Source organism: Leucoraja erinacea, chromosome 7, assembly GCF_028641065.1.
Source record: "Leucoraja erinacea ecotype New England chromosome 7, Leri_hhj_1, whole genome shotgun sequence".
NCBI classification, from domain to species: domain Eukaryota; kingdom Metazoa; phylum Chordata; class Chondrichthyes; order Rajiformes; family Rajidae; genus Leucoraja; species Leucoraja erinaceus.
In genome coordinates, this window is record NC_073383.1 from 8,655,207 (window position 1) to 8,681,422 (window position 26,216).

A 26,216-nucleotide genomic window follows, 5' to 3' on the forward strand; every position below is an offset into this window, starting at 1 on the left:
GGGGGGTGGGGGGGGCATGCGGCGCCACACACGAAAACCACCCACGCACACACTAACTACCCCCTTTGATATTATATTAATATTATAAATTTGCTCCTATTACCCCATATCGCCCTATCCACTGAAGCAATAGCCCCCAATTTGCAGGGGGGTCTAGAGAGGGGGGGGGGGTAGAGAGTGAGGGCAGCAGTTTGATTTAATTTTTTTTTATGTTTTGTGAACAATTTTATTCAAAATCTAGGGAAATAATTGACCAAATCTAGAGAGTTGATTTCTGAAATCGTAAGTTAAATCCCTACCGAAATATGTAAAAATCTCTGCGTTTTTGTGTCTAGTTTTTTCGAGGAAATATGTTTCAAAGTTAAAATCACACACACACACACACACACACACACACACACACACACACACAGAGTTTTACAAGTATACTAGACTAATTTTGTAGAGTGGATGATTGAATGTAAAAGTGAAATCGCCAGCGAAATGGGGACAATGTAGGATATTTTCAAAGCTGTTTTGGCAAAGCAAGGGATCAAAGGCCAAATCTCTCTCTCACATACACACACACACACACATAGATGAAATGATAGTTAATACCATAGCAATTCATATTTGCACATTTAAATTGAGACATCGACTCTCTTTAGAGACAGCTGCTCTTTTCTGGATTAAGGAGGTTATACAAGCTTAATTTTCAAGCAAGGAAACATAACTTGTTTTTTGCTCAGGGACAGGTATGGAGACTTCTCTGCATTGAAGGCTACTCCATGATATAGACTGTCATATATTGAACCCATTCCTTGCAGAAACCTCCCTGGCTATCTCCAGTCAGATATGCCTGGCCAAAGCTTGGAGGTTTGTACAATTGTTCATCCCCAGAAACACTATCCACCCCTCCAATCTCCGAAATATCCATTTATTCAGTACAGGTCCACCAATGATTTTCCGACAACTGGTGGTCTGGCACCCTCTTTAATCAGGACAATTAAGACAATTAATCTTGCCGTTAAATTTCTCTTTTTTATGACATTCACTAACAGCAATAAGTTAACCCCCAATGTTATACCAATAAAATAAAGTGGATCTTTTCAGGTCAATATTGTAAATTAATAAGGATTTGATTACTTCTCTTTTGTTTGCAGGCACCTGCACATTGTCTTGCAGGGCAGTGGCAGTGGGGATTACCACAGGTAAAACCTTTAATTTGTTTCAATTTCCAAACATGGTAGTTCATTGACATTGATGTTTTGATTCTGCTCTGCTGTTTGGTGAATTAAATAAATTGTATATTTGTTGCAAGTCTTTAGATAAAGATGTTTGATAATGTTGTTTTCAACAGGTCAGACAGCTATTGTGAAGTCATAAATAGAACTGACAAAAGTTAATTGAACTGAAAACAGTGTATCTCTTCCTTGGAGTTGCTTGACATGCTATTTCCTGTTTAATTTCCTTTTTTCAGCATCTACAGAATTTTTGCATGTAGTTTTTATTTCATGACTTTATAAACTAAAATTCTGCAACTATTTAGCTGCTTATTGAAATCAATTAATCTATTAATAGTTCTAACAAAAACATTGAAAAACATTTAGTTTTGTAAAATCATTTTCAATTTTTAATTAAAAAAAAAATCAACATAGCTATTTGTGTAAAAAATGCCTGTTTCATAAGAATTCATAAGGAATAGTAGTAGAATTAGGCCATTCAGCCCATCACGTCTACTCCGCCATTCAGTCATGGCTGATCTATCTCTCCTTCCTCTCCCCATCCACTCTATCCAAGCCTTTCTCTCTTCTGTATGTTTCAACGAGGTCCCGCCCCTCATTCTTCTAAACTCCAGTGAGTACAGGCCCAGTGCTGACAAACGCTCATCATAAGTTAACATCATTCCTGGAATCATTCTTGTAAACCTCTCTGAACCCTCCAGAGCCTGCAAATCCTTCCTCAGATATGGTGCCCAAGGTTGCTTACAATATTTCAAATGCTGCCTTACCAGCGCCTTATAGAGCCTCAACATTACATCCCTGTTTTTGTATGCAAGCCCTTTTGAAATAAATGCTAGCATTGAGTTTGCTTTCTTTACTACCGATTCGACTTGCAGATTAACCTTTTTGGGAATCCTACACCAGCACTCTCAAGTTCCTTTGCACCTCTGATTTCTGGATTCTCACCCCGTTTAGAAAATAGTCTACACCTTTATTCCTACTACCAAAATGCATGACTCCACACTATATTCCATCTACCACTTTGCCCACTCTCTCAACTTGTCCCAAGTACTTCTGCAGAGTCCCTGCTTTCTCCACACTACCTGCCCCTCCACCTAATTTCATATCATACGCAAACTTTGCCACAAAGCCTTCAAGCCCCTCGTTCAAATCATTAATACACAACGTGAAGACTAGCGGCCCCAGCACCGACCCTTGTGGAACTCCACTAGTCACTGTCAGCCAACCAGAAAAAGCCCCCTTTATTGCCACTTTTTGTGTTCTGTCATCCAGCCAACCTGCTTGCTATCCATGCTAGTATCTGTCCTTTGATATTGTGGGCTCTCATCTTCTTAAGCAGCCTAACGTGTGGCACCTTATCAAAGGCTTTCTGAAAATCTATATAAACAACATCTACTGACTCTCCTTTGTCTGTCCTGCTATTTACTTCTTCAAAATTCCTGCACATTTGTTAGCCTATTTTATCGTGAACTTCTAAGTGCTCCGTAACCTCATCCTTTATAATGGACCCTAAAATCTTACCAACCACCGAAGTCATGACTAACCAGCCTATAGTTCCCACTATTCTGCCTTGCTCCCTTTTTGTGCAGTGGGGTAATATTGGCAATTTTTCAATCATCTGGGACACTCCTGACTAGTGATTTCTGAAATATCACTATCAATGCCTCCACAATCCTTAAAGCCACCTCTTTCAGAACCGTAGGGCACAGTCCATCCGGCCCAGGTGACTTATCCACCTTCAGGCCCACCTTCAGCCCTTTCAGCTTCCCAAGCACCTTCCCCCTGTAATAGCCACTCCACTAACTTCCACCCCCTGACTCCTGAATTTTAGGCACATTGCTGGTGTCTTCCACTGTGAAGTCTGATGCAAAAACGTTATTCAACTCCTGCCAATTATTTATTCCTTATTATCACTTCTGCATCATTCTCTAGTGGTCTCACATCCACTCTTGCCTCTCTCTTGCTCCTTATATAACTGAAGAAATTCTTGCTATCCTCTTATATTATTGGTTAGCTTACCTTCGTATTTCTTATTTTCTCCCTGTATTGTCTTTTTAGTTACCCTCTGTTCTTTAAAAGCTTCCCAATCCTCTGGCTTCCCACTAATCTTTCAATGTTATATGCCTTCTCATTTAGTTTTATACTGTCCTTGACTTCCCTTGTCAGCCATAGTCGCTTCTTTCTCCCCCTAGAATCTTTCTTACTCTTTGTAATGAAAAGATCCTTTATAGAAACATAGAAATTAGGTGCAGGAGTAGGCCATTCGGCCCTTCGAGCCTGCACCGCCATTCAATATGATCATGGCTGATCATCCAACTCAGTATCCCGTACCTGCCTTCTCTCCATACCCCCTGATCCCCTTAGCCACAAGGGCCACATCTAACTCCCTCTTAAATATAGCCAATGAACTGGCCTCAACTACCCTCTGTGGCAGAGAATTCCAGAGATTCACCACTCTCTGTGTGAATTCACCACTCTCTGTGTGAAATTATCTTCCGGATTATTCCAAGAAATTCCTGCCATTGCTGTTCCACTGTCATCCCTGCTTTGTCCCTTTCCAGTCAACTTTGGTCAGCTCCTCCCTCATGCCTCTAGTCCCCTTTGCCCAGCTACAATACCGCCACATCCAATTTCACCTTCACCCTCTCAAATTACAGATTAAAACTTATCATGTTGTGGTTGCTAACTCCTAATGGTTCCTTTACCTTGAGATCCCTTATCAAATCCGGTTCATTAGACATAGAAACATAGAAAATAGGTGCAGGAGGAAGCCATTCGGCCCCCTCGAGCCAGCACTGTCATTCATTGTGATCATGACTAATAATCCATGATCAGTAACCCGTGCCTGCCTTCTCCCCATACCCCTTGATTCCACTAGCCCCAAGAGCTCTATCTAAATCCCTTTTAAATTCATCCAGTGAATTGGCCTCGACTGCCTTCCGTGGCAGAGAATTCCACAAATTCACAACTCTCTGGGTGCAAATGTTTTTTCTCATCTCAGTTTTAAATAACCTCCCCTTTATTCTTAGGGGAGGCCTATGACTGTAGCCCCTGGACTGGACTCCCCCAACATTGGGAACATTTTTCCTGCATCTAGCTTGTCAAGTCCTTTTATAATTTTATATGTTTCTATAAGATCCCGTCTCATCCTTCTAAATTCCAGTGAATACAAGCCCAGTCTTTCCAATGTTTCCTCATATGATAGTCCCACCATCTTGGGGGTTTAACTTCATGAACCTACAATAGCAAGGATGTCCTTCCTCAAATTAGAAGACCAAAACTGCACATAATACTCCAGATGTGGTCTCACCAGGGCCCTGTACAACTGCAGAAGGACCTCTTTACTCCCATACTCAAATCCTATTGTTATGAAGACCAATATGCCATTAGCTTTCTTCACTGCCTGCTGTACCTGCATGTTTACTTTCAGTGACTGGTGCACAAGGACACCCACGTCTCGTTGCACTTCCCTTTTTCGTAATCTGACACCATTGAGATAGTAATCTGCCTCCTTGTTCTTGCCGCCAAAGTGGATAACCTCACATTTATTTTATATTATACTGCAGCTTCTATGCATCTGCCCACTAACTCAACCTGTCCAAGTCACCCTGCAACCTCCTAGCATCCTCTTTGCAGTTCACACTGCCACCCAACTTTGTGTCATCTGCAAATGTGCTAGTGTTACTTTTAATTCCATCATCTAAATCATTAATATATATTGTAAATAGCTGTGGACCCAGCACTGAGCCTTGCGGCACTCCACTCGCCACTGCCTACCATTCTGACAGGGTCCCATTTATTCCTACTCATTGTCTGCTAACCAATTCTCTATCCATGTCAATACCCTACCCCCAATACCATGTGCTCTAAATCTCCTGTGTGGGACCTTATCAAAGGCTTTTTGAAAGACCAGATACACTACATCCGCAGGCTCTCCATCATCCATTTTACTTGTCACATCCTCAAAAATTTTCCAAATGATTAGTCAAGCAGGATTTCCGCTTCATAAATCCATGCTGACTTAGACCAATTATTTTACTGCTATCCAAATGCGCAGTTATTACTTCTTTAATAATTGACTCCAGCATCTTCCCCACCACCGATGTCAGGCTAACTGGTCTATAATTCCCCATTTTCTCTCTAGAAAAGTGGGATAACGTTAGCTACCCTCCAATCCACAGGAACTGATCCTGAACCTGAGAACATTGGAAAATGATCACCAATGCGTCCACAATTTCTAAAGCCACCTCCTTGAGTACCCTGGGATGCAGACCATCAGGCCCTGGGGATTTATCAGTCTTCAGTCCCATCAGTCTACCCAATACCTTTACTCGCCAAATGCAAATTTCTTTCAGTTCCTCTCTCTCCCTAGATCCTCCGTCCTCAATACATCTGGGAGATTGTGTCTTCCTTGGTGAAGACAGAACCGAAGTACGTGTTCAACTCTTCTGCCATTTCCTTGTTCCACATAATAATTTCACCTGTTTCACCTTTTTCTCTTTACTAATCTTTTTCTCTGAACATACCTAAATAAGCTTTTATTCTCCTTCTTTATATTCTTTGCGTGCTTACTTTCGTACTTCATCTTTTCATCCAATATTGCCCTCTTTGTTACCTTCTGATGTCCTTTGAAAGTTTCCCAATCCTCAGGCTTCTTGCTACTCTTTGCTATGTTATATACCTTTTCTTTTAGTTTTATACTGTCCCTAACTTCCCTTGTCAGCAACGGTTGTCTCTCACTCCCCTTAGAATCTTTCTTCCTCTCTGGAATGAAATGATCCTGCATCTTCTGGACTATGACCAGAAATTCCTGCCATTGCTGTTCCACTGTCATTCCTGCTAGGTTGCTTTTCCAGTCGACCTTGGCCAACTCCTCTCTCATGCCTTAATAGTCCCCTTTGTTCAACTGCAACACTGACACATGTGATTTAACCTTCTCCCTCTCAAATTGCAAAGTAAAACTTATATTATGGACACTACCTCCTAGCAGTTCCTTTACCTTGAGCTCCCCTATTAAATCTGGTTCATTACACAACACTAAATCCAGAATTGCCTTTTCTCTGGCAGGCTCCAATACAAGGTGCTCTAAGAATCCATCTCGGAGGCACTCTACAAACTCCCTTTCTTGGAATCCAGAACCAACCTAATTTTCCCAGTCTGCCTGCATATTGAAATCTCCCATAACCACAGTGGCATTACCTTTGTTACATACCAATTTTAACTCCTGCTGCAACTTGCACCCTATATCCAGGCTACTGTTTGGGGACCTGTAGATAACTCCCATTAGTGTCTTCTTACCTTTATAATTCTTCAATTCTATCCACAGCGACTCAGTCTTGTTGCAAGGGACTGAATTTCATCCCTCACCATCAGAGCTACCTCACCTCCTGTCCCCACCTGCCTGTCCTTCCCGATCCTCCTGCAGCCATGTCTCTGTAATCCCCACAATGTCATATCTACCACTCTCCAGCTGAGCCTCAAATTGATCCTTGTTTCTAAGTTTCTATCCACTTTACTTCTTATACTTCATGCATTCATATACAATACTTTTAATCCATTACTCACCACATCTTTCACATCGATTCCTATTTCACATGGCCATACTCTCCTATCCCTTCGTGAGCTTTCTGTCCCGTTTATTCTGGTGTCTTTCTTAACTTTTCTACACTCTTTTTCCCTTTAACTCCATCCTTGTATTTCCAATTTGTCTCTTCCCCCACCCCCACTATTTAGTTTAAACCCACCCATGTTGCATGGCAAACCTTGACTGCTAGAATGCTGCTCCCCCGCCTGTTAAGGTGCAACCCGTCCCTTTTGCACAATTCACCCTTACCCCAAAACAGATCCCATTGGTCTAAGAATCAAAATCCCTGCCCCCTGCATCATCTCCTCAGCCACACATTCAGATCCCCTATATCCCTGTTCCTGCCCTCACTAGCACGAGGAACTGGAAGCAAACCGGAGATAACCACCCTGGAGATCCTGCTGTTCGGCCTTCTCCCGAGCTCTCTAAAGTCATGCTGCAGATTTCTCCTTCCTCTTTTTCCCCGACGTCATTTGTGCCGACATGCACTACCACTTCCGGCTGCCCCCTCTGAGGCTGCCCTGCAATCGGTCCGTGATGTCCTGGACCCTGGCACCAGGGAGGCAACACGCCATCCTTGAATCCTGTCTGTGCCGCAGAAACCCGTCTGTACGTCTCGCTATGGAGTCCCCTACTACCACAGCTCTGCCTGATGTCCGTCTCTTCGGTTTTGACTCGCAGACCTGACCGCCGCTCAGACTGGCAGTGTCTTCCAAGAGGGTGTACCTGTTTTCAAGAGGTACAACCCCGGGGGTCTCCTGTACTCCCGTTTCCTTCCTTTCCTCATCGTCGCCCACCTTCTCTCTTCCGGTAACTTCGGTGTTACAATCTCGCTGTAGGTCTTGTCCAGGAAACTCTTGTTTCCCAGATGATCCTGAGGTCATCCAGTTCCCTAATACGGTCCTTCAGGAGCTGAACCTGGACATACTTTCCACAGTTGCAGCAGCCAGAGGCGCAAGCAGTGTCCCTGACCTCCCACTTCCTGCAAACATCACACTGAATCAGCTTGCCTGTCATTTCTTCACTGCGTCTCACCCTCTCCAACTTTTGGCGTAGTCTCCTCATCTTAGCCTCCTCGCCGAAGACTCTCGAGCCAAAGACTCGCACTTTTCTCACAAGGCACTCGAGCCAAAAACTCACACTTTTTTCACAAGGCACTTCCCTCGACAAGGCCGCTCCCCTAGAGCAAACCTTGCTTATATTAGCTGGAATTGACTAATTCACTAATTAGCTAACTTACCGATTTGCTAATTAAATTTTTCAGCCAATCCCTGCACTCCTTCACCTGCCGCTCCTCTATTGACCTTGACATAACACTAAATACAAAATTGCCTTTTTCCTGGTAGGCTACGCCACAAGCTGCTCTAAGAATCCTTGTATATTTTCTTTTTGTAAAGGATGATATTTGGCTTAAAAGAAAGCTTATTTATTTGATATAATATTTATTTCAGGCAATAAGGAATAAACATTAGCTTTCCTGGCTTCAAGTGACCAGTGAAAGTGAAGTATCCCTCAAGACAAACTAAATTTCTGTTCAGAAGTGATTTACTGAGTTTTGATGAAACATTACACCAGGCATTGATGAGTTTTACATGCTGATGATATAGTAGGAGCCTAATTATTTTACTTCGGAGTCACGTGAGTGACTACGTGAAGAAGCCCGCTAGGACGCATGCGTGTCATTGCGCTACACGCATTTGCAAACATCAGACGCGGTGGAAGGACGTTCCCCCGCGGCGGCAATTTAAAAGCCGCTATCGCAGGTAAGGATTTTCTCTGCAAACTTTTTTCCCTCTACAGACATGGAGAAAGGGAGAAAATCAAAGAGGGCTGTTACGAAGCTGGCCGGGAAGGACCGCGGAGTAGCGGACAGCCAGCCAAAGCAGCCGTCGGCACCTAGATCACCCGTAGTGGGATCACTAGTGCCCTGTGTAGCCGTCGCACCGGCCAAATCAACGCGGCCGGGCGGAAAGGCAAAACACAAGACTAACAGAGTCGTGGACTCGGAGGAGTCCGACTCTGACACACCGCGGGAGACCAGCAATGAAGAACGCTGGACCCGAATGGAACGGTGTCTGGAGCATCTGCTCCAGCGGGACCGGCTCCGCGATTTGAAATCAGATCCCTGTGGGCCATATATCAAACCCACAGCAGCACCTTTTCAAGGGCTGCACAATATCTCCACCCTTTCAGAGGGGAGCACCTCGAGTCAGTTCTGGGCTGACTTGGAAGAGGGGACCGCGGAAGAAAACACCAGTGTGCATGGGGTGCAGGGGAAAGAAGATTTACTGGATATGGTGGCAAGCTTCATGCAGCCAGACCAAACGGGCAAACCTGGAGCCTAAGCTTACAGCAAGCATTGACTATATGTCACTGAACCAGCTACAGGAACAGGCTGTGCTGGATACAACAGGGAGACATTTAGCACCAGGAAACTGCATTTCCCTGAATGTGCCAATTGTAAACAGCTGCATCTGGAAGCACATCGGGCCAGGCGTCAGAAGCATGGATGTGAAGCTTCAAAAAGTCCTGAAGTTACTAACTTCAGGAATAACCGCTTTTGCCCGTACGGTGGACACCACGGCCATGTCCCAAGACCAACAGGACGCCCTGGCACTTCTATGCAACACACAGCACGAACTAAATAGCATTAGAAAAAGTGCCATACAGCCAACGCTGAATCCAAAATTTGCGGGGCTGTGTAAGTCTGGAGCCACCAAACCGTCCATTCTCCTGTTCGGAGGCAACTTGTCAAAGCAGGTAAAAGAGTTGGACGAAGAGGCCAAAACTTTGGGGTTAATTAAAGGATCAACCCACCCTGCTAAAATCCACCATAGCCTACGACATCACCCCTACGCACTCACTGGTAGAACTGGTGAAAGTTCGAGGGCTCCGCACTTTCAACATGAGTCTTTTTTAGGCCATGAACCACGCCGACCCTCCTGGAAGATGCGGGAAACCCCAAGAACACCAGCAACCAACCCGAAGAGCCAACCACCAGCACAGCAACGAAAGAACTTCAGCAAGAAGTAGTCCTGCCACTGGTAACAATGAAGGTAGGTGGGTCTGGTTCCCCAAATAATATGGGAAGCATGGAGGTTGGGGGAAGACTGTATTGGTTTTTAAATGCATGGAGCATGCTAACATCCGATACTTACGTCTTAAGCAGTATCCAGGGATATGCCATAGAATTTGTACACCAAAACAGCCCTCCAGTTCAACACAAACCAAACCGAGAATTTGTGCTCTCTGATAGGGAAAAAACAGAAGCACAAGAACTGGAGCGACTTTACATAAAAGATATAATTCAGACAACACAACACGAACCATTAGAATTTGTGTCCAATATATTTACTAAAACCAAAAAAGATGGTGGTTGTCGCATCATCATAGATCTGACAAAATTGAATACATTTGTACAATATATTCACTTAAAAATGGAAACCTTTGTTACTGCTAAACAACTAATTTCCAAAGGGTACTTCATGGCTAGCATCGATTTAAAAGATGCATACTATTCAGTACCCATACGAGGTGACCACAGACGTTACTTAAAATTTAACTGGATGGGACAACCTGCGATATAAAGCACTGCCAAATGGGCTAACATCAGCCCCCAGGCTGTTCACAAAAATTTTAAAACCAGCCCTAGCGTTTCTATGCAAACGCAAACATGGTTATGGCATTTTTGGATGACATACTCATTGTGGGCATAACTTTGGAATTGGCCATACTAACTGTAACAGCCACAAAACAGTTGTTTGAAAAACTGGGATTTATTATCCATCCAATTAAATCTAAACTAACACCGTCCACTACTATGGACTGCTTGGGATTCACCATTGATTCAGTCCACATGACGGTGACACTACCTAAGGGAAAGGCCAGAGAAATAATAAAGGTTTGTAACAACCTCATTGACATCACAAATCCATCGATCAGATTGGTAGCCATAGTAATTGGTAAAATGGTGGCTGCTTTCCCAGCCACACAATTTGGACCTTTACATTACCAAAACTTACAGAGAGCTAAAATTCAAGCTCTAAAAATCAATGCAGGTCACTTTGACCGACCTATGAGACTACCAATCCAAACCAAAACGGAGCTAAAATGGTGGATCGATAATATCTGGCTTTGTTCCAACCCTATGATTGTCAGTAACCCTTCGATGGTACTACAAACGGATGCCAGTGCACTAGGGTGGGGAGCCACCAATGCCACCAATACCATCACCAGCTGTGGAGGTAGATGGACAGTGCAGGAGGCATCTTTCTTACTGACACTGGGTATAAATTACTTGGAAATGTTGGGAGCATTTCATGGACTTAAGTCATATTGTACAGAAACACACCACCAGCATGTTAGATTACAAATAGACAATACCACTGTGGTAGCATACATCAACCACATGGGCGGCAACAAATCGATATCATGTGTCAATCTCGCTAATTCAATTTGGCAATGGTGCATCCAGAGAAATATTTGGATATCAGCCACTTACCTACCAGGGAGACTAAATTTAGTGGCAGACACCAGGTCACGCAAATTTAATGAAAACACCGAATGGATGTTAAACAAAACAGTGTTTGCTGAAATCACAGCAAAATACGGGAAACCGTATATCGATCTTTTCGCGTCCAGACTAAACAATCAGATATCTGACTATGTTTCATGGGAACCAGACCCTGGGGCAGCGGCAATAGATGCATTTTCACTGCATTGGGGGAATGGTTTATCGACGTATTCCCTCCATTCTGCCTCATCAGTCGGGTATTAAGGAAAATACGACAAGACTCTGCGTCTGGTATTTTGATAGTACCCGACTGGCCTACACAACCATGGTTCCCAGTGGTGCTAAACATGGTATTAGAACCATGTACGACAATCCCACACAGACCAGATCTACTTCTACATCCCGTGACAGGGGATAGCCATCCAAGACATAAAAGCTTGAACCTGTTAATTTGTAGAATTTAAAGATACCACTTTTACAACTGGGACTCACGGACCGAACAGTAAACATCATCTCGGCGGCCCAAAGAGAATCGACAAAGAAACAATATCTGGTCTACATAAGGAAGTGGGAAAAATACTGCCAAAAGAACAAAATCACCAACAGGAATATGAACATCCCATCTGTTTTGGAATATCTGGCAGGCCTACACTATGATGAAGGGCTCAGCTACAGTGCCATCAACAGTGTCAGAAGTGCCCTGTCGACATACTTATGGCAAGGGACAGAGTGTTGCATGGTAGGGACTCACCCCCTCGTAACCAAGCTCATGAGGGGAATTTTTAACGCTAACCCCCCTAAAACCAGGTACTCCTATATATGGGATGTAACAATTGTCCTGAAAACACTCAGGAACTGGTCACCAGCAGCAACCCTGTCCTTACATAGACTTACATTAAAAACAGTCATGTTGATGGCATTGGTTACGGCTCAGAGGGTCTGGTCACTGCAAAAATTTAGACTGGACAACATGACCTCCTCGCCAGTCAATATCACGTTTCATATTTTCGAACTGGTGAAACAAAACAGACAGCGATCAGCAGGCCTCAACATCCAATTCAGGTCATACCCTGCAGATGACCGCCTCTGTATAGTAAAACGCCTATTACTATACATAGAGAAAACTAAAAACCTCAGAGGCAATGAGAAGGGACTGCTGATCAGCCACACGAAACCTCACAAAAAAGTGATGGTCCAGACAATCTCGAGATGGCTGAAACAGGTACTGACGCAGGCCGGGATGGATACTAATGTGTTCAAATCTCATCCACCAGGGCCGCAGCTACATCAGCAGCAGTACGACTGGATGTGCGCATGGACCAAGTCCTCGAAGCAGCAGGATAGTCAGGGGAAATAACTTTCCAGCTATTTTATAATAAACCAGTGAGGGAGACTGGAACATTTGCAGAAAGAATTTTAAATTCTGTAAATTGATTAAAACCCGTAAATAGGGTTATATTTGTGTTAATAAATTTTATGATTTCAATAACGAATCATGTACAATTATGTTAACTCTATTCCTCCCACAGTCAAGGCAGACGTGTGCATGGACATTTCCACGGCATGAAATCACAGAGCTTTGAAGTCTTCACGTAGTCACTCATGTGACTCAAGTAAAATAGTAAGATTAAACGAGCTTACCAGTTTGAAGTTTGATCTTATTTTATGAGGAGTTACGATGAGGGATTACGTGCCCTCCGCTCCCACCCAGATCATATACTTAACTGGTACCTCTTCTCTAATCTTACTATGTTTAGTCATTACAGTTATCTCTGATCTCACACCGCTGCTTTGAAGAATGACACGCATGCGTCCTAGCGGACTTCTTCACGTAATCCCTCATCGTAATTCCTCATAAAATACAGATCAAACTTCAAACTGGTAAGTTCTCGTTTAATCTTACTATTTTACTGTATTGTCTCATTCAGCACCATTTTCTAAAATTTGTTTAAATGAACTGGTATTTTAACTGAAGCAAATCTAATGTCAGTTACATCAAATACTTTAAGATCCGCTTACAATGCTCATTTTTTATTTTATTAGTCACCAGCCTCCACAGCTTCTGTGCTATATTTACAACCATCTGAGATAATATATCAACCTGTGGAAATGCCTCAAGATGGAGGATGTGCACCACCCCCACTTCCAGTGATGGAAGCCTCAATGCCAGAGGTAAAAATACTAAATTAGTTAAACAAAAGGAAAAACATTTATTTGTTTCATGCCAATTTTGTGCTGTACACACTATAACTTTTAGTATTTACTAGACCAAGTGGGACCCGATGGGTCCCGTCCCCTCAACGCGTGGGGGGGTGGCGGCCTGCGGCGTCACACACACACACACACTAACCACCCCGCACACACACTCACACTAACGCCCCACCCCCCCTTAATATGATATTAATATTATTCATCCGCTCCTTATCCCCCGCCCTATCCACTCATGCATAGCCCCTAACTGCGCAGGCACAGCTAGAGAGGGATGGGCTAGGGAGGGGGTAGAGAGGAAGGGGGAGGGGGTGTAGAGATTGAGGGGTGGGTGAGGATGCGGCTTCACAGGGGAGAGCTGGTCCCTGAACGCAATACTCCACCACTCGCCCATAGGTCCCAATACTCTGTCCCAAGACAGAGAGGGAAGGCGGGCAGAGAGGGAGGGGGGCAGAGGGGGATGCGGGGCAGAGGGGGAGGGAATAGAGGCAGCACCTACCCAGGGCGTAGAGCAGCGCCAGGGCCTGGAACTCGGCCTTGTTCTCGTACTCAGCCCAGCCCTGGCTGGAGACTGCAGCTGTCAGTTCGGCCGCCGAGGTCTGCAGTCCAGGCCCATATTTCATCTCCAGGCAGGTCTCGACTTCATCTCCAGGCTCGTCCTTTGTTCCACCGGCGGCTTCTTTTTCGGCACCGGTCACGGCCCCATCCCACGCCCCGGGCTTGGCCCTCGCTCCAGCTCCAGGCTCTGTTCCAACCCAGGCCCAATCGCCAGGCTCGGCCCACGGCAACAGCCTCCCCGCCGGGTGACGGACCCGAGCGAGGCTGCGGGCGGGCGTCGAGCCGAGGACCCCGAGCGAGGCAGCGGGCGGGCGTCAACCCTTGGGCCGCGAGTGAGGTGGCGGGCGGTCTTCGACCCAAAGGAGGCTGCAGGCGGGCGTGGATTCGAGGGAGGACGCGAACGGGCGTCGACCCGAGCGAGGCAGTAGGCGGGCAGGCATCAAGCCGAGGACCCCGAGCGAGGCAGCGAGCGGGCGTCGAGCCGAGGACCCCGAGGGGGGTGTGAATAACCCGGAGGGGCGTAGTGTGAATAAACCGGGGGGGGGGGGGGGGGGGGGGCGATTGTGGGGGGGGGGGGGGGAGAGGTCGGGGGGGGGGGGGGTGACATCACTCGAAACTAGTGGAATAATTCTATGTGTGAAACGGGTTCAGAGCCGAACCAACCTCATAGTGACGTCATCAGTGGTAGATGGTCGTATTAAAAAGGCGAAAGTTTTTTTTTTAACTTTTAATCAGCAACAGGTCGAGAAATAAAGCATTAAATCTTCATGAAGTTGATCACTGCTTTGAGGGGAAAAGTGTGAATCAGTATATGTAAAAATGTAATCGTTACCACGTAGTGTTTTTGCGAAAATCTAAAGACACACATATACACTCATACAAGATGAAAGTTTTAGTTATACTAGACCAAGTGTAGACCGTTGGGTCTGCTCCACCAAGGCAGCTGTTCCCTACCCGTAACCCTCACGGGAGGCGTGGTCCATGTGCAGACCCGTTGGGCCTGGTCACCCAACGCAACCTATTGCCGAACGTAAGATTCCAGCACTCCTCTGCCTCCCCCAGCACTAGACTTGAAAAAAAATCCTAGTTGCACTTCCCCAATTGCAATACCATTTGACCCTCCCCCTCCTGACTTGCCCGGAGCTATGATGGCAACATTGTTGCAAATATCGAGTGCACTTGCTGTGATATCCCATTAGAAGTGAGAAGTTCAGAATGTTCCTGTCTTGCAACTTTGTATCGAAGTGTGTTGGAAGCTGTGAGGAATGATTTTAACAGTAAAAATCTTGTGAAAGTTGGCATTTTTAACGTTTTAATTGCAAATAACGTGAAATTTAGGATTGTATTGTATTGTATATCTTTATTGTCATTTCCTGAGTATTCGCATACCCAGAGGAAACCAGTGTCCATTCAGTGTGTATGAAAAAATAAATAGAAATGAAAATAAAAAATACATGTCATGAACAAATTTAACACTCTACTAAACATTCAACAGCCGTTCCGACCGGCAGCGGCACAACAGTGGCTCTGCTGCAGTGTGGGGGTTTGTGCGCGATACTTGGCAGGGGGCAAAGTCCATTTAACAGTCTTATAGCCTGTGGGAAGAAGCTGAGGAGCATCCTGCTGGTTTTGCAGCTAATGCTCCTGTACCTCTTCCCAGATGGGAGGATGGAGAAAATGTCATGCGATGGGTGGTAAGGGTCTTTGATGATGGAGATGGCTCTGTTGATACATCTCTTCCTGTATATGTCCAGCAGGAAGGGGAGTGGAGCACCAATAATCCTGCTTGCGGTCTTCACTATCCTGTCCAGTTGGTGCCGTTCGTACGCCTTGCAGCTCCCGAACCAGGAAGTGATGCCGTATGTCAGTGTGCTCTCGACAGTCCCCCTATAAAAAGTCCGTAGGTGTGTGGTGGGGAGGCCTGCTTTACGTAGTCTTCGGAGAGGGTGAAGTCGCTGCTGGGCTCTCTTGACCAGAGCTGTGGTGTTGGCCGTGGACGTCAGGTCATCAGACAGATGTAGTCCTAAGAACTTCATGCTGCTGACCCTTTCCACATCAGCTCCGTCGATGTGCAGAGGTGTATGGTGTTGTTTCCCCGCCCTCCTGAAGTCAACCACCATCTCCTTAGTTTTTCCCACGTTAAGAATGAGGTTATGGGATTTGCACCAACCTGTGAGCAGCTCCACCTCCATCCTGTACGCCGATTCATCATTGTCACTGATGAGACCCACCACTGTTGTGTCATCAGCGAACTTGTTGATGAAGTTGTTATTGAGTCTGGCAGTACAGTCGTGTGTCAGCAGACTAAACAGAAGGGGGCTTAGGAGACAGCCTTGGGGTGAGCCAGTGCTCACGGCTATGGTTTTTGATGTCCTACTGCCCACCCTGACTGTCTGCTGCCGTTGCGACAGAAAGTTCAGGACCCAGTTGCATGTGCCAGCATCAACCCCCAATAGCTCCAACTTCTCCACCAGCTGCTGCGGAATGATTGTATTGAAAGCAGAGCTGAAGTCTATGAAGAGGATCCTGGCATAGGTATTTTTCCGATCGAGATGTGACAATACGAGGTTCAGTGTTGTTGAAATCTTAGGTGAACCTGATCACTGCCTGGACGGGGAAAATGTCAACCGGAATATGTAAAAATGTTATCGTTACCGCGTAGTTTTTTCACGAAGATGTAAAGACACCCACATATACACAGACGTGTACAAGATCAGAAGTATATGATATGATGATGATACTAGACCAACTGAGACCTGTTGGGTCCCTGTCACATGGGAGGCTTGGTCCCCCAACTGGGATGTGAATAACCCGAGGGGGGGGGGGGGGGGTGTTGGCTGCCTTTTTGAGCTGGGGTTGCTGCTTCTTTGAGCTGGCGCAGGAGCTCAACTCCCTCCGGACCAATCGACAGGCCCGGACTGACGACACTAGCGACCCCAGGCCCACAACTAGCGCGAAGAAAAGCGGCAACCCCAGCTCAACTTCCGCCGGGGCCAACTGACCGGCCCAGACCTCACCACCGCCACGGCCCCATCGTCGCGAGGCCTCACCGCTGCGGTCTCAATGTTTCCTTCACCGCTGCGGTCTCGATGCCTCCTTGATGGCCGCGTAAAACCCCAGCCGGGGCGTCAAGGGTAGAAACCCGGGTCAGGAAAAGCGGAATATTCTGTATATGAAGCGGGCGCCGACCCGAGCCAACCTCATTGTGACGTCATCAGTTGAAGCTTAAAAGGCAGTTTTGTCTTTTTTTTAACTTTAATCACCAATTAAGTCAAATCTTGGGAAGCTGATCACTGCTTAGAGGGGAAAAATGTGAGCCAGAATATGTAAAAAAATGTTATCGTACCTGCGTAGGGTTTTGGCGAAAATTAAAGCCACACATATATACACACACACAAATATACAAGATTAAAGTTTTAAAGTTATACTAGACCAACTGCAGACCCGTAGGGTCTGCTCCCTCAACGCACCACGTTCCCTACCCATATCCCCCATGGGAGGCGTGGTCCTCCAACTCAAGCCTTTCCCGAACATAAGATTCCAGCACTCCCCTGCCTCCCACAGCTGTGGGCTTAAAAAAAAATTACAATTGCACTTGCCCTGCGTGTTGCAATAGTAATTCGCCCTCCCTCTCCTGTGAGGTGAAAAGTTCAGAGTGTTCCTGTGTCGCAACATTGTATCGAAGTGTGTTGGAAGTTGGCAGGGATGATTTTAACAGTAAAAATCTTGTGAAAGTTGGCATTTTTGAAGCTTTAATCGCGAAAAACTTGTCAAATATAGGATGAAATCTTCCATGAGGCTGATCACTGCTAGCCGAGCCATTGTGACGTCATCATTTGAAGCTGATCGTTTTAAATTAAGTCTTTTGATTTTTTAAAAAACTTTTAATCAATAATGAGTCGAGAATAAGTCCAGATATAAAGCATAAACTGTTCAAAGAAGGTGATCTCAGCCTAGAGGGGAAATATGTCAATCAGGATATGTAAAAATGTTATTGTTACGCGTGATGTTTTTGCAAAGATCTAAAGACAACCACATATATATACACATTTACAAGATCAGAGTTTTAATATGATGATATATTATGATGTGATACGCGGGGGGGGGGAGGATCTGTGGCGTCGCACACAGACTAACCCCCCGTGATATATTAATATTATTCATTTGCTCTGATATCTGATAACTTCAGAGGTAATAATTTACTTGGGAAAGGGATTGTTGTGTACATGACAATAGTAAGTGCTATGACACATTACAATTCGTATGTAAAAAAAATATGAATTTGCATGATTCCTGTTTATTGATTTTTCATACTCGTTTTGTTGCTCATATTTTCATTTTATCTAAAACAATGGCACACACAATTGCACTTGCAATGTTACCTTAAGCTTGATTTATTAAATACAGTAGTAATTTTCGCAGAGCTGTGTTTTTTATATTACATACATCTGTGATTGTTAGATTAAAACTGTGGTAGCTATCTGGATAACGAACTGATTTTTTTTTCCCTATAGGCCTATGCAGATCACAGTGTTCAAGCACCATACCATCAGGTATACACTCAAAGTCCCATGGCAGTCGCAGCCCCCGTCATGCAGCAGGAACAGGTGAAGGTAGGAAACATTTCCACTTGTGTAGAAAGGAACTGCAGTTCCCAGTTTAAACCAAAGATAGACAAATAAGCAGGAGTAACTCAGCAGGTCAAACAGCATCTCTGCAGAAAATAAATAGGTGACGTTTAGGGTTGAAGCCCGTCTTCAGACTAAGAGTCGGGAAGGGGAAATGAGACATGTAGACGGTGATGTAGAGAGATCTAGAATAAATTAATGAAAGATATGCAGGAAAGTAATGATGATAAAGGAAACAGGCCATTGTTAGCTATGTACTAGGTGAAAACGAGTACAGGCAATGAAACTTAAAACGACTGAAGCTGGTACTACTTGGGGAGGTATGGAGAAAGGGTTATTTGAAATTAGAGAAATCAATATTCATACCACTGGGTTGTAAGCTGCCCAAGCAAAATATGAGATGCAGTTCCTCCAATTTGCGTTTGAACTCAATCTGACAATGGAGGGGGCCCAGGACAGAAAATTCAGCATGGGAAAGGGAACTAGAGTTTTGGCCACTGGGAGATCAGGTTGGACCAGACGGACTGAACGAAGTTGTGCGAAACGATCGCCCAGTCCACTTTTGGTCTTGCTGATGTACAAGAGTCCACACCTCGAACAACGGATACAGTTGATAAGGTTGGAGGAGGTGCAAGTGAACCTCTGCCTAACCTGAGGGAATGGTTTCTACCGAAGGGTGGAAAGGGGTGGAGATGGGAAGATATGACTGGTGGTGGGATCCCATTGGAGGTGGCGAAAATGGCGGATTATGATTGTATGCGATGGCTGATGGGGTGAAAGGTAAGGACTAGGGGTCTCTGTCCCTGTTGCGACTAGGGTTGGGGGAGCAAGTGTGGAACTGCAGGGTACCAAGGAGACGTGTGAGGGCCTCATCTATGATGGAAGTAGGGAACCCCCGTTCCCTAAACAATGAGAACATCTCGGATGTCCTGGTGTGGAACTCCTCATCCTGGGTGCAGATGCGGCGTACATGGAGGAATTGGGAGTAGAGGATTAGAGTCTGCAGGAATCAGGGTGGGAAGAAGTGTAGTCTAGATAGTTGTGGGAGTCGGTAGGTTTAGAATAGTCCAGTCAAAGCATGATACAACAAAAATAAGGAACATATCATTGGGAGAGGACTAAAATTCGGAAAAATTCAAAAATAAAACAACATTTTTTAATCTGTTAATTAACCATATGGAGAAATGAAATTGAATATATAGATTTTTTCATTGTTAGCGTATTTAGGTTTATTTGCATTCAGAAGCTTTAAACAAGTAGCTCAGTTTAATGAAAAATTAACATGCCAATCCTGCAAATTATTGAAAATAGGGGGAACCAACAGCAATGTATAGGAAAGAACTGCAATCTGAAGAAGGGTCTCGACCCGAAAGGTCACACATTCTTTCTTTCCAGAGATGCTGCCTGTCCCGCTGAGATACTCTAGCATTTTGTGTCTAGAGCCGAGTAATGTAACTTGATGAGCTTTCAGGAAATTTGCAACATTTGGCATTCTTCCCCTTTAGTTGAACTTATTTATTAGCCATTAACAAATACGTTATAGTTTGCACAGTGGTGGATGCCAGCAAAGTGCTGCCAGGGGTTGTTGATTCACGTTTCTCTCTCACATCGGTTGTTTCGACAATAATCGACCAGGCGGGGTTGCTTTAAACGTACGTTTATTGAGCGGGAGTCTTCACACAGGTTAACAACCTAGCAAAGAGTCAAGCTGCCTGCCCTTAATTGCAAGGCTCTTTATATGTTAATGCCACCGTTTAGCACCTCCCACATTCCCCCGATCAAAGAACCGACACGTACGAAGAATACAGGAAACCAAGTATGTACATATAAGGGGATGAAAGAGGAACCACACATAATCTCAGACCAGTACATCCCTTAGTCTTCCTGGCAAGGGGGGGGGGGGTTGTGTATTCCTCAATCTTGTCAGACTGGGCCTGTGATCCTTTATTCATGACTACGCAGTAACTGCAAGACATTGTGTATTCCCTCCTAACAGCCTGTTCCAGCAAGCCTGGTCAGCAGCCATCTTATGTCCTTTGTTTCAGTCTACCTGGCCAACCATTTTGTCTTACAGAACAATCTTATAGCATTGATTCAGAATTTCTATTCATCATTGTGGTGCTTGTGGCAGTTATGATAGTAGCCTTTAGAAACATAGAAAAATAGTTGCAGGAGTAGGCCGTTCAGCTCTTCGAGCCAGCACCGCCATTCAATATGATCATGGCTGATCATCTAAAATCAGTACCCCATTCCTGCTTTCTCTCCATATCCCTGGATTCCTTTAGCAATAATGTCCTTCCTCAAATTAGGAGACCAAAATTGCACACAATACTCCAGGTGCCATCTCACCAGGGCCCTGTACAACTGCAGTAGGACCTCCTTACTCCTAAACTCAAATCCTCTCACAATGAAGGCCAACATGTCATGAGATTTCTTCACTGCCTGCATGCTTACTTTCAGTGACTGATGTACAAACACACCCAGGTCTTGTTGCACCTCCCCTTCTCCTAATCTGACACCATTCAGATAATAATCTGCCTTCCTGTTCCTGCCACCAAAGTGGATAACAGTTTTAATAAGTACTAGACCAAGTGCAGACCCGTTGGGTCTGTTCCCACAACGCGCGGTTGCAAGGAGGGGCGGCCTGACGTCATGGCGCAATGCCATGCGCTAGGCGTACGCCGTCAAGACGCTGCGTACGCCCGTCGAAACGTGACTGAGCCGGGCCGGGGGTGAGTGGAGGAAGTGAAATCGCTAACGAAATGTGAAAAATGTCGGCGTTTTTGGAGGTCGCTGGCCAGCAGGAGACGAAAGAATGAGTGAGTGGGGAATGATTTTATTAAAAATGTGTACAGAAAAATGATGAAATTTGATGAGTGGATGAGCGAATGTAAAAGTGAAATCGCTAGCGAAATGGTAAAAATTCATAGTTTTTGCGTGTGGTTTTGACGAAGTAATGAATCAAAGGGCAAAAAAATGACATACACAGTTTTAAAAGTATACTAGACCAAGTGCAGACCCGTTGGGTCTGTTCCCCCAACGTGCGGTTGCGGGGGGGGGGGTAGAGAGGGCAGAGAGCGAATGGGGAGAGACAGAGAGAGATGCAGAGACAGAAGGGTAAGAGGGAGGAGGAGAGGATGGGTGGGGTGGGTGAGGGGGAGGGGAGATGGGTAGAGAGAGGAGGAGGGGGGGGGAGAGGAGGAGAGCGGGGGGTGGGTGAAGGGGGAAACGGGTAGGGGGAAGGGGGGTGGTAGAGGGGGGGAAGGGGAGAGGAGAGGGGAAAGAGGGTGATGTGAGAGGAGAGGGGTGGGGAAGGGAGAGGGGAAGAGGAGATGCTGCGCGCGTCTCATGCACCAAAGCTGTGGGGGGGGGGGGGGGGGGGGAGTAGCATGCGCCGTCTCACACACTAAGCACCCGCCCAGCCAAACAGCGGGTCCTTTGTAACATGTCAGTGAAGGCTCTGGAGTTCAGGAGGAGGAGCGTGTGTCATCACACACACTAAGCACCCGCCCCCACAAACAGATGAGAGTGTCCGCTTGAATGGAGAGCACGTGCCCACCCCACAAACAGTCACAAACACAAGGCAGGCGGGCGGGCAGGGATTCTCCCCTGAAGCAGGTCGGTTGCCAGAAGCTGAAAAACTGCGGCGGCGGTGGTGTCAACAACTGGCGTTCTGCTCTGTCTGGGGGGGGAGAGGGCGAGTGGGGTTGAAGGGGGAGATGAAGGGGAGAGTGGGGGGGGGGGGGGGGGTTGGAGCGGGCGGGCAGGAGTCGAGCTGCGGGAGGCGTGGCGCGAGCATACTTGGCATGGTGCGGGCAGCGGGGGGGTGTGGGGGGTTGAGGAGAGCCGGGCTGTCAAATGAAGAGAGAGATAGAGAAGCGGCTTCTGACTCTGTAAACCCACAGCTGGAATGAGCGCGCAAGGCTTCACGAGCTGCGCCAACAGTGATGATAAGGTTTTAAAATGACAGAGTGGGGGGGGGGGGGGGGGGGGAGGATTTTATTTAAAAAATGTGTACGTAACAATGTCTAAATGTAACGAGTGGATTAGCGAATGTAAAAGTGAAATCGCTAGCGAAATGGAAAAAGATCTTCGAGTTTCAGCGTGTGGTTTTGGCGGACCAAGGAATCAAAGGCCACAAATCTGATCTGAAAAAAGACCTGAAAATCGAATCACACGCACGCACGCGCGCGCGCACACACACACACACACACACACACTGTCTTTTCTATTTTCAAGCAAGGAAACGTAACTTGCTTTTTGCTCAGGGACAGGTATGGAGACTTCTCTTCATTGAAGGCTACACCATCCACCACCACCACCACAAGACCATGTGCTCAAATGTTGCACACTTATCTCTTGTGGGGGGCCTTGTCAAAGGCTTTTTGAAAGCCCAGATACACCTCTTCCTTATCCATTCTACTCTTTTCTGTGAACTTTGCTGTGGCATTGCTGTTGTATTAGTTTAGACTGCCACTGGTGCTGCATGTATCAATTACACTGAAGGTAATCAGCATGATTGTCAATTAACATTTCTTATGTTTTTCCTCCAGGAATCTAGGTTGCATCCTGTCAGACGGAATTTTTCTCAGCCTCCACCAGTTGGAATTAAACCCCGTTACACACGCAGTCCACATTACCATATGAGAAAGGAGTATAGGGCAGAAGATTCTATTCTTACTCCACCTTCTTCAACTGAATCTGTTAAGTAAACAAATTTGTAAAAACCATTGTTAAATGAAAATACATACGTATGAAAGAAGGCATATACAAGTCTTAATTCTCAAAAATGCATGTAACAAGTGATTCTTAAAGATCTGAAAATGTAATTGGTTAAATGGTGTAGGTTTAAATACACTATACTGTAAATCAGAAGAAAGTTATTGTTATCGAACATGCCACAGTCTAAATATGTCTGCATTTTATACTTCAAACTGAAGAGATCTTGCAGTGTAAGTTAAACCAGAATATTTTTAAGAATCATGGCAACAATGTGAATTCTTAGAAGTTGCAAATAATCCAGACCAGGCATAATATGTGGCTGTTGGGTACAGTACAGTAGTTATGCTGATTTTGAGAAACAGCAGGAGGTTAAAAGAAGACATTTATTTAATAGGAAGAAGAAAATAAGCCACAGTTTTGAGCTTGAATGAGGCACCTCTAATTTTTAAAGAATTTTAATGTTTACAAATTTTTACACACCTTTGTATTATTTGCCTTTTCCATCAACCTGTTTGGGATTTTTTTTTAACCATTTGTGTTATGTGTCTTATTTATAGCAATTTCATTTATATTATTTATGTGGAAAAAGCTTAAATTATAATATGTTAATTTACACTAGATTCTTTTACCCTTTCTTACAAAGTAACTTAGAATTTACTTAATGTGTAAGTCTTGAGTAAAAGCTCTTGAGTTTTGGACCACTTTTGCACACAGTAACTTTTTATTGTGTTGCCTTTATACATATCCTAAAATGTACATTTTTTTTCATAGATAAACAATTAATGTAGTATAATGTTGAGGTATTACTGTTTTATTGTAGTTTGGATTGTTTATTGTAGCTTAGATATAGTTAAATAATTATTAGAGTTCTAGATGTAAGGTAAATTGGTGCATCCTAAATAATCAACTGGCATTGTAACATTTCAGTGCCGTAATATTTCATCGTAAGAGGAGGCATCTGTGAGTGCATGTGTTCTATTCAAAATAGTTCTTCAATTCCATTTGACAATGTAAGCATTCATGTCAAGATTTTTTGTTAAAAATTGGCGATATTCAATAATTAGTATACTCTGAGACCATGGAGTTGATTGTAACTGTTCCTGCAAGACAGGAAATGGCAGCAATTAGTAGATCATCTGATTTACACACCAACCACATTTCCTTTCTAGTAAAAGTCAAATGGAACGCAAAATAGGCTAGGGTGTTATTAGGGAGCTAATGTTACTAGGTTTTCCATTTCTTCCCACCCATCCCCAAAATGATCTTTTGTTGATACAGATTTTTGAACAACATTCTGCATGGCCGCTGAAGAACTGTGTCCCAAACATTCTGTGTGTTTCCTAGGTTAAATTCATTATTGGTTTAGTATTCCACAGAACCAACTGCTGGTGAGTTCATTTTAGGAAGGTATCGCCGTGGTGGGAGATTTTGAAATCATATTTGTAGCTTTTGAATTACTCTTAGGTGTATTTGCAATTTGAAGCATAAAACTCAACACACATTTTAAATATTAGTATCGCAGATCAATCCATATAATACTGGGTAGTTGGTTTCTTTATGTAGAAGAACCTCCCTTTGTTCTAATTATTTTTGTTCCTTGCAATGCTGTAAAAATTGTTTTATAGCAATTGAGAACGATACCTTTGGTGCACCAAACTTAGATCTGTCATTGCGATCTCGCAACTTGAAGACTGAACCTTTTACAAATGTAATTATCCACTGATTCCTAGACATATAACATTCCTGCAATTATTGTTGAACTTTGCACATATTTCCAGCCGAAGACCCCCAACCCCTGCTCCTGTGAAACATGCGGAACCCAAATCTTGGCATTTCAGTGCACTCTAATCATCTATATTTATTGGAGTCTAGCTTGCATCAACTGGAGCATTCCAGCCTACTATCCACAAAGCAAAAAGAAAGATCAATATTGAAAATAGACTTCTGCAAGGAACTGAGGTTTAATCAGTTTGTCAGCTGATCTCAGCAGAGATAGTCAGCAACTGGATTAGGCATAGTAAAACATTAAACCATGGCTCCCTTGGTTAATTTCTATTAAGCAAATGGTAAAGCATGAATAATGATTGTTTGAATGAGATACTAGATAGCAACTGTATCCCAATGCTGCCTTCTGGAAAGGGAGTAAAAAATGAGGACTCGGGGGAGGGAGGGTGTGGGGGGGGGAGGCATTTCAAAGTAATATATACAATATAAGATCATACCACACCTTGGATGTACTTCATTTTTTAATTCTATATATTTATAAATTCATATAGCTATTAATTTGCAACCATTTTGCAAATAATATCTTTTGCATTATAACTATCAAAAGGTACAATTTGTAATCTCTGTTGTGATGATTGGGTTGGAAAATTTTAAACTGATAGATTAAAATTTATTAATTATCAGTCATAACTCATATCAGCCATAATTGTCTATGTAAGTGCTGTGAAACGAGTAATACCAAATTTCAGCTGGATAAGAAAGACGCATTACAGAATTGAATGTATATAATGGCATAATATATCATGCCCATCAGTTAAACTTTGTAAAACACCTATTCTGTGGTCAACTAGTTAATCTTTCATTATGCCCTTGTTCAACTATGTGTAGTTGTTAAACCACATTCTTTCAGGGATAATAACGTGTTGTATTCTTTAAGCAGTGCTACTAAATTATCCATAAAAACTAAACTTGTTTCTGTTGATATTCGAAATAGTGTTATTCAGACTAACAAAGGCAATGCAAAAAACACAAAAAATATTGGAGCTTTTTCTTTC

At 44.3% G+C, this 26,216-nt stretch overlaps 1 protein-coding gene across 1 annotated transcript in view; it reads left to right on the plus strand.

The window, feature by feature from the left end:
* Window positions 1-25,606, plus strand: part of LOC129698618 (protein boule-like) — a 92,526-nt gene extending 66,920 nt beyond the window's left edge. Inside the window, exons 8-11 of the mRNA XM_055637737.1 lie at window positions 1,143-1,190; window positions 13,364-13,492; window positions 18,601-18,699; window positions 23,268-25,606. Of these exons, the coding sequence (XP_055493712.1) occupies window positions 1,143-1,190; window positions 13,364-13,492; window positions 18,601-18,699; window positions 23,268-23,426 (435 nt within the window). The 3' untranslated portion in view covers window positions 23,427-25,606. The remainder of the gene's footprint in view (window positions 1-1,142; window positions 1,191-13,363; window positions 13,493-18,600; window positions 18,700-23,267) is intronic.
* The last annotated feature ends 610 nt before the right edge of the window (window positions 25,607-26,216 follow it).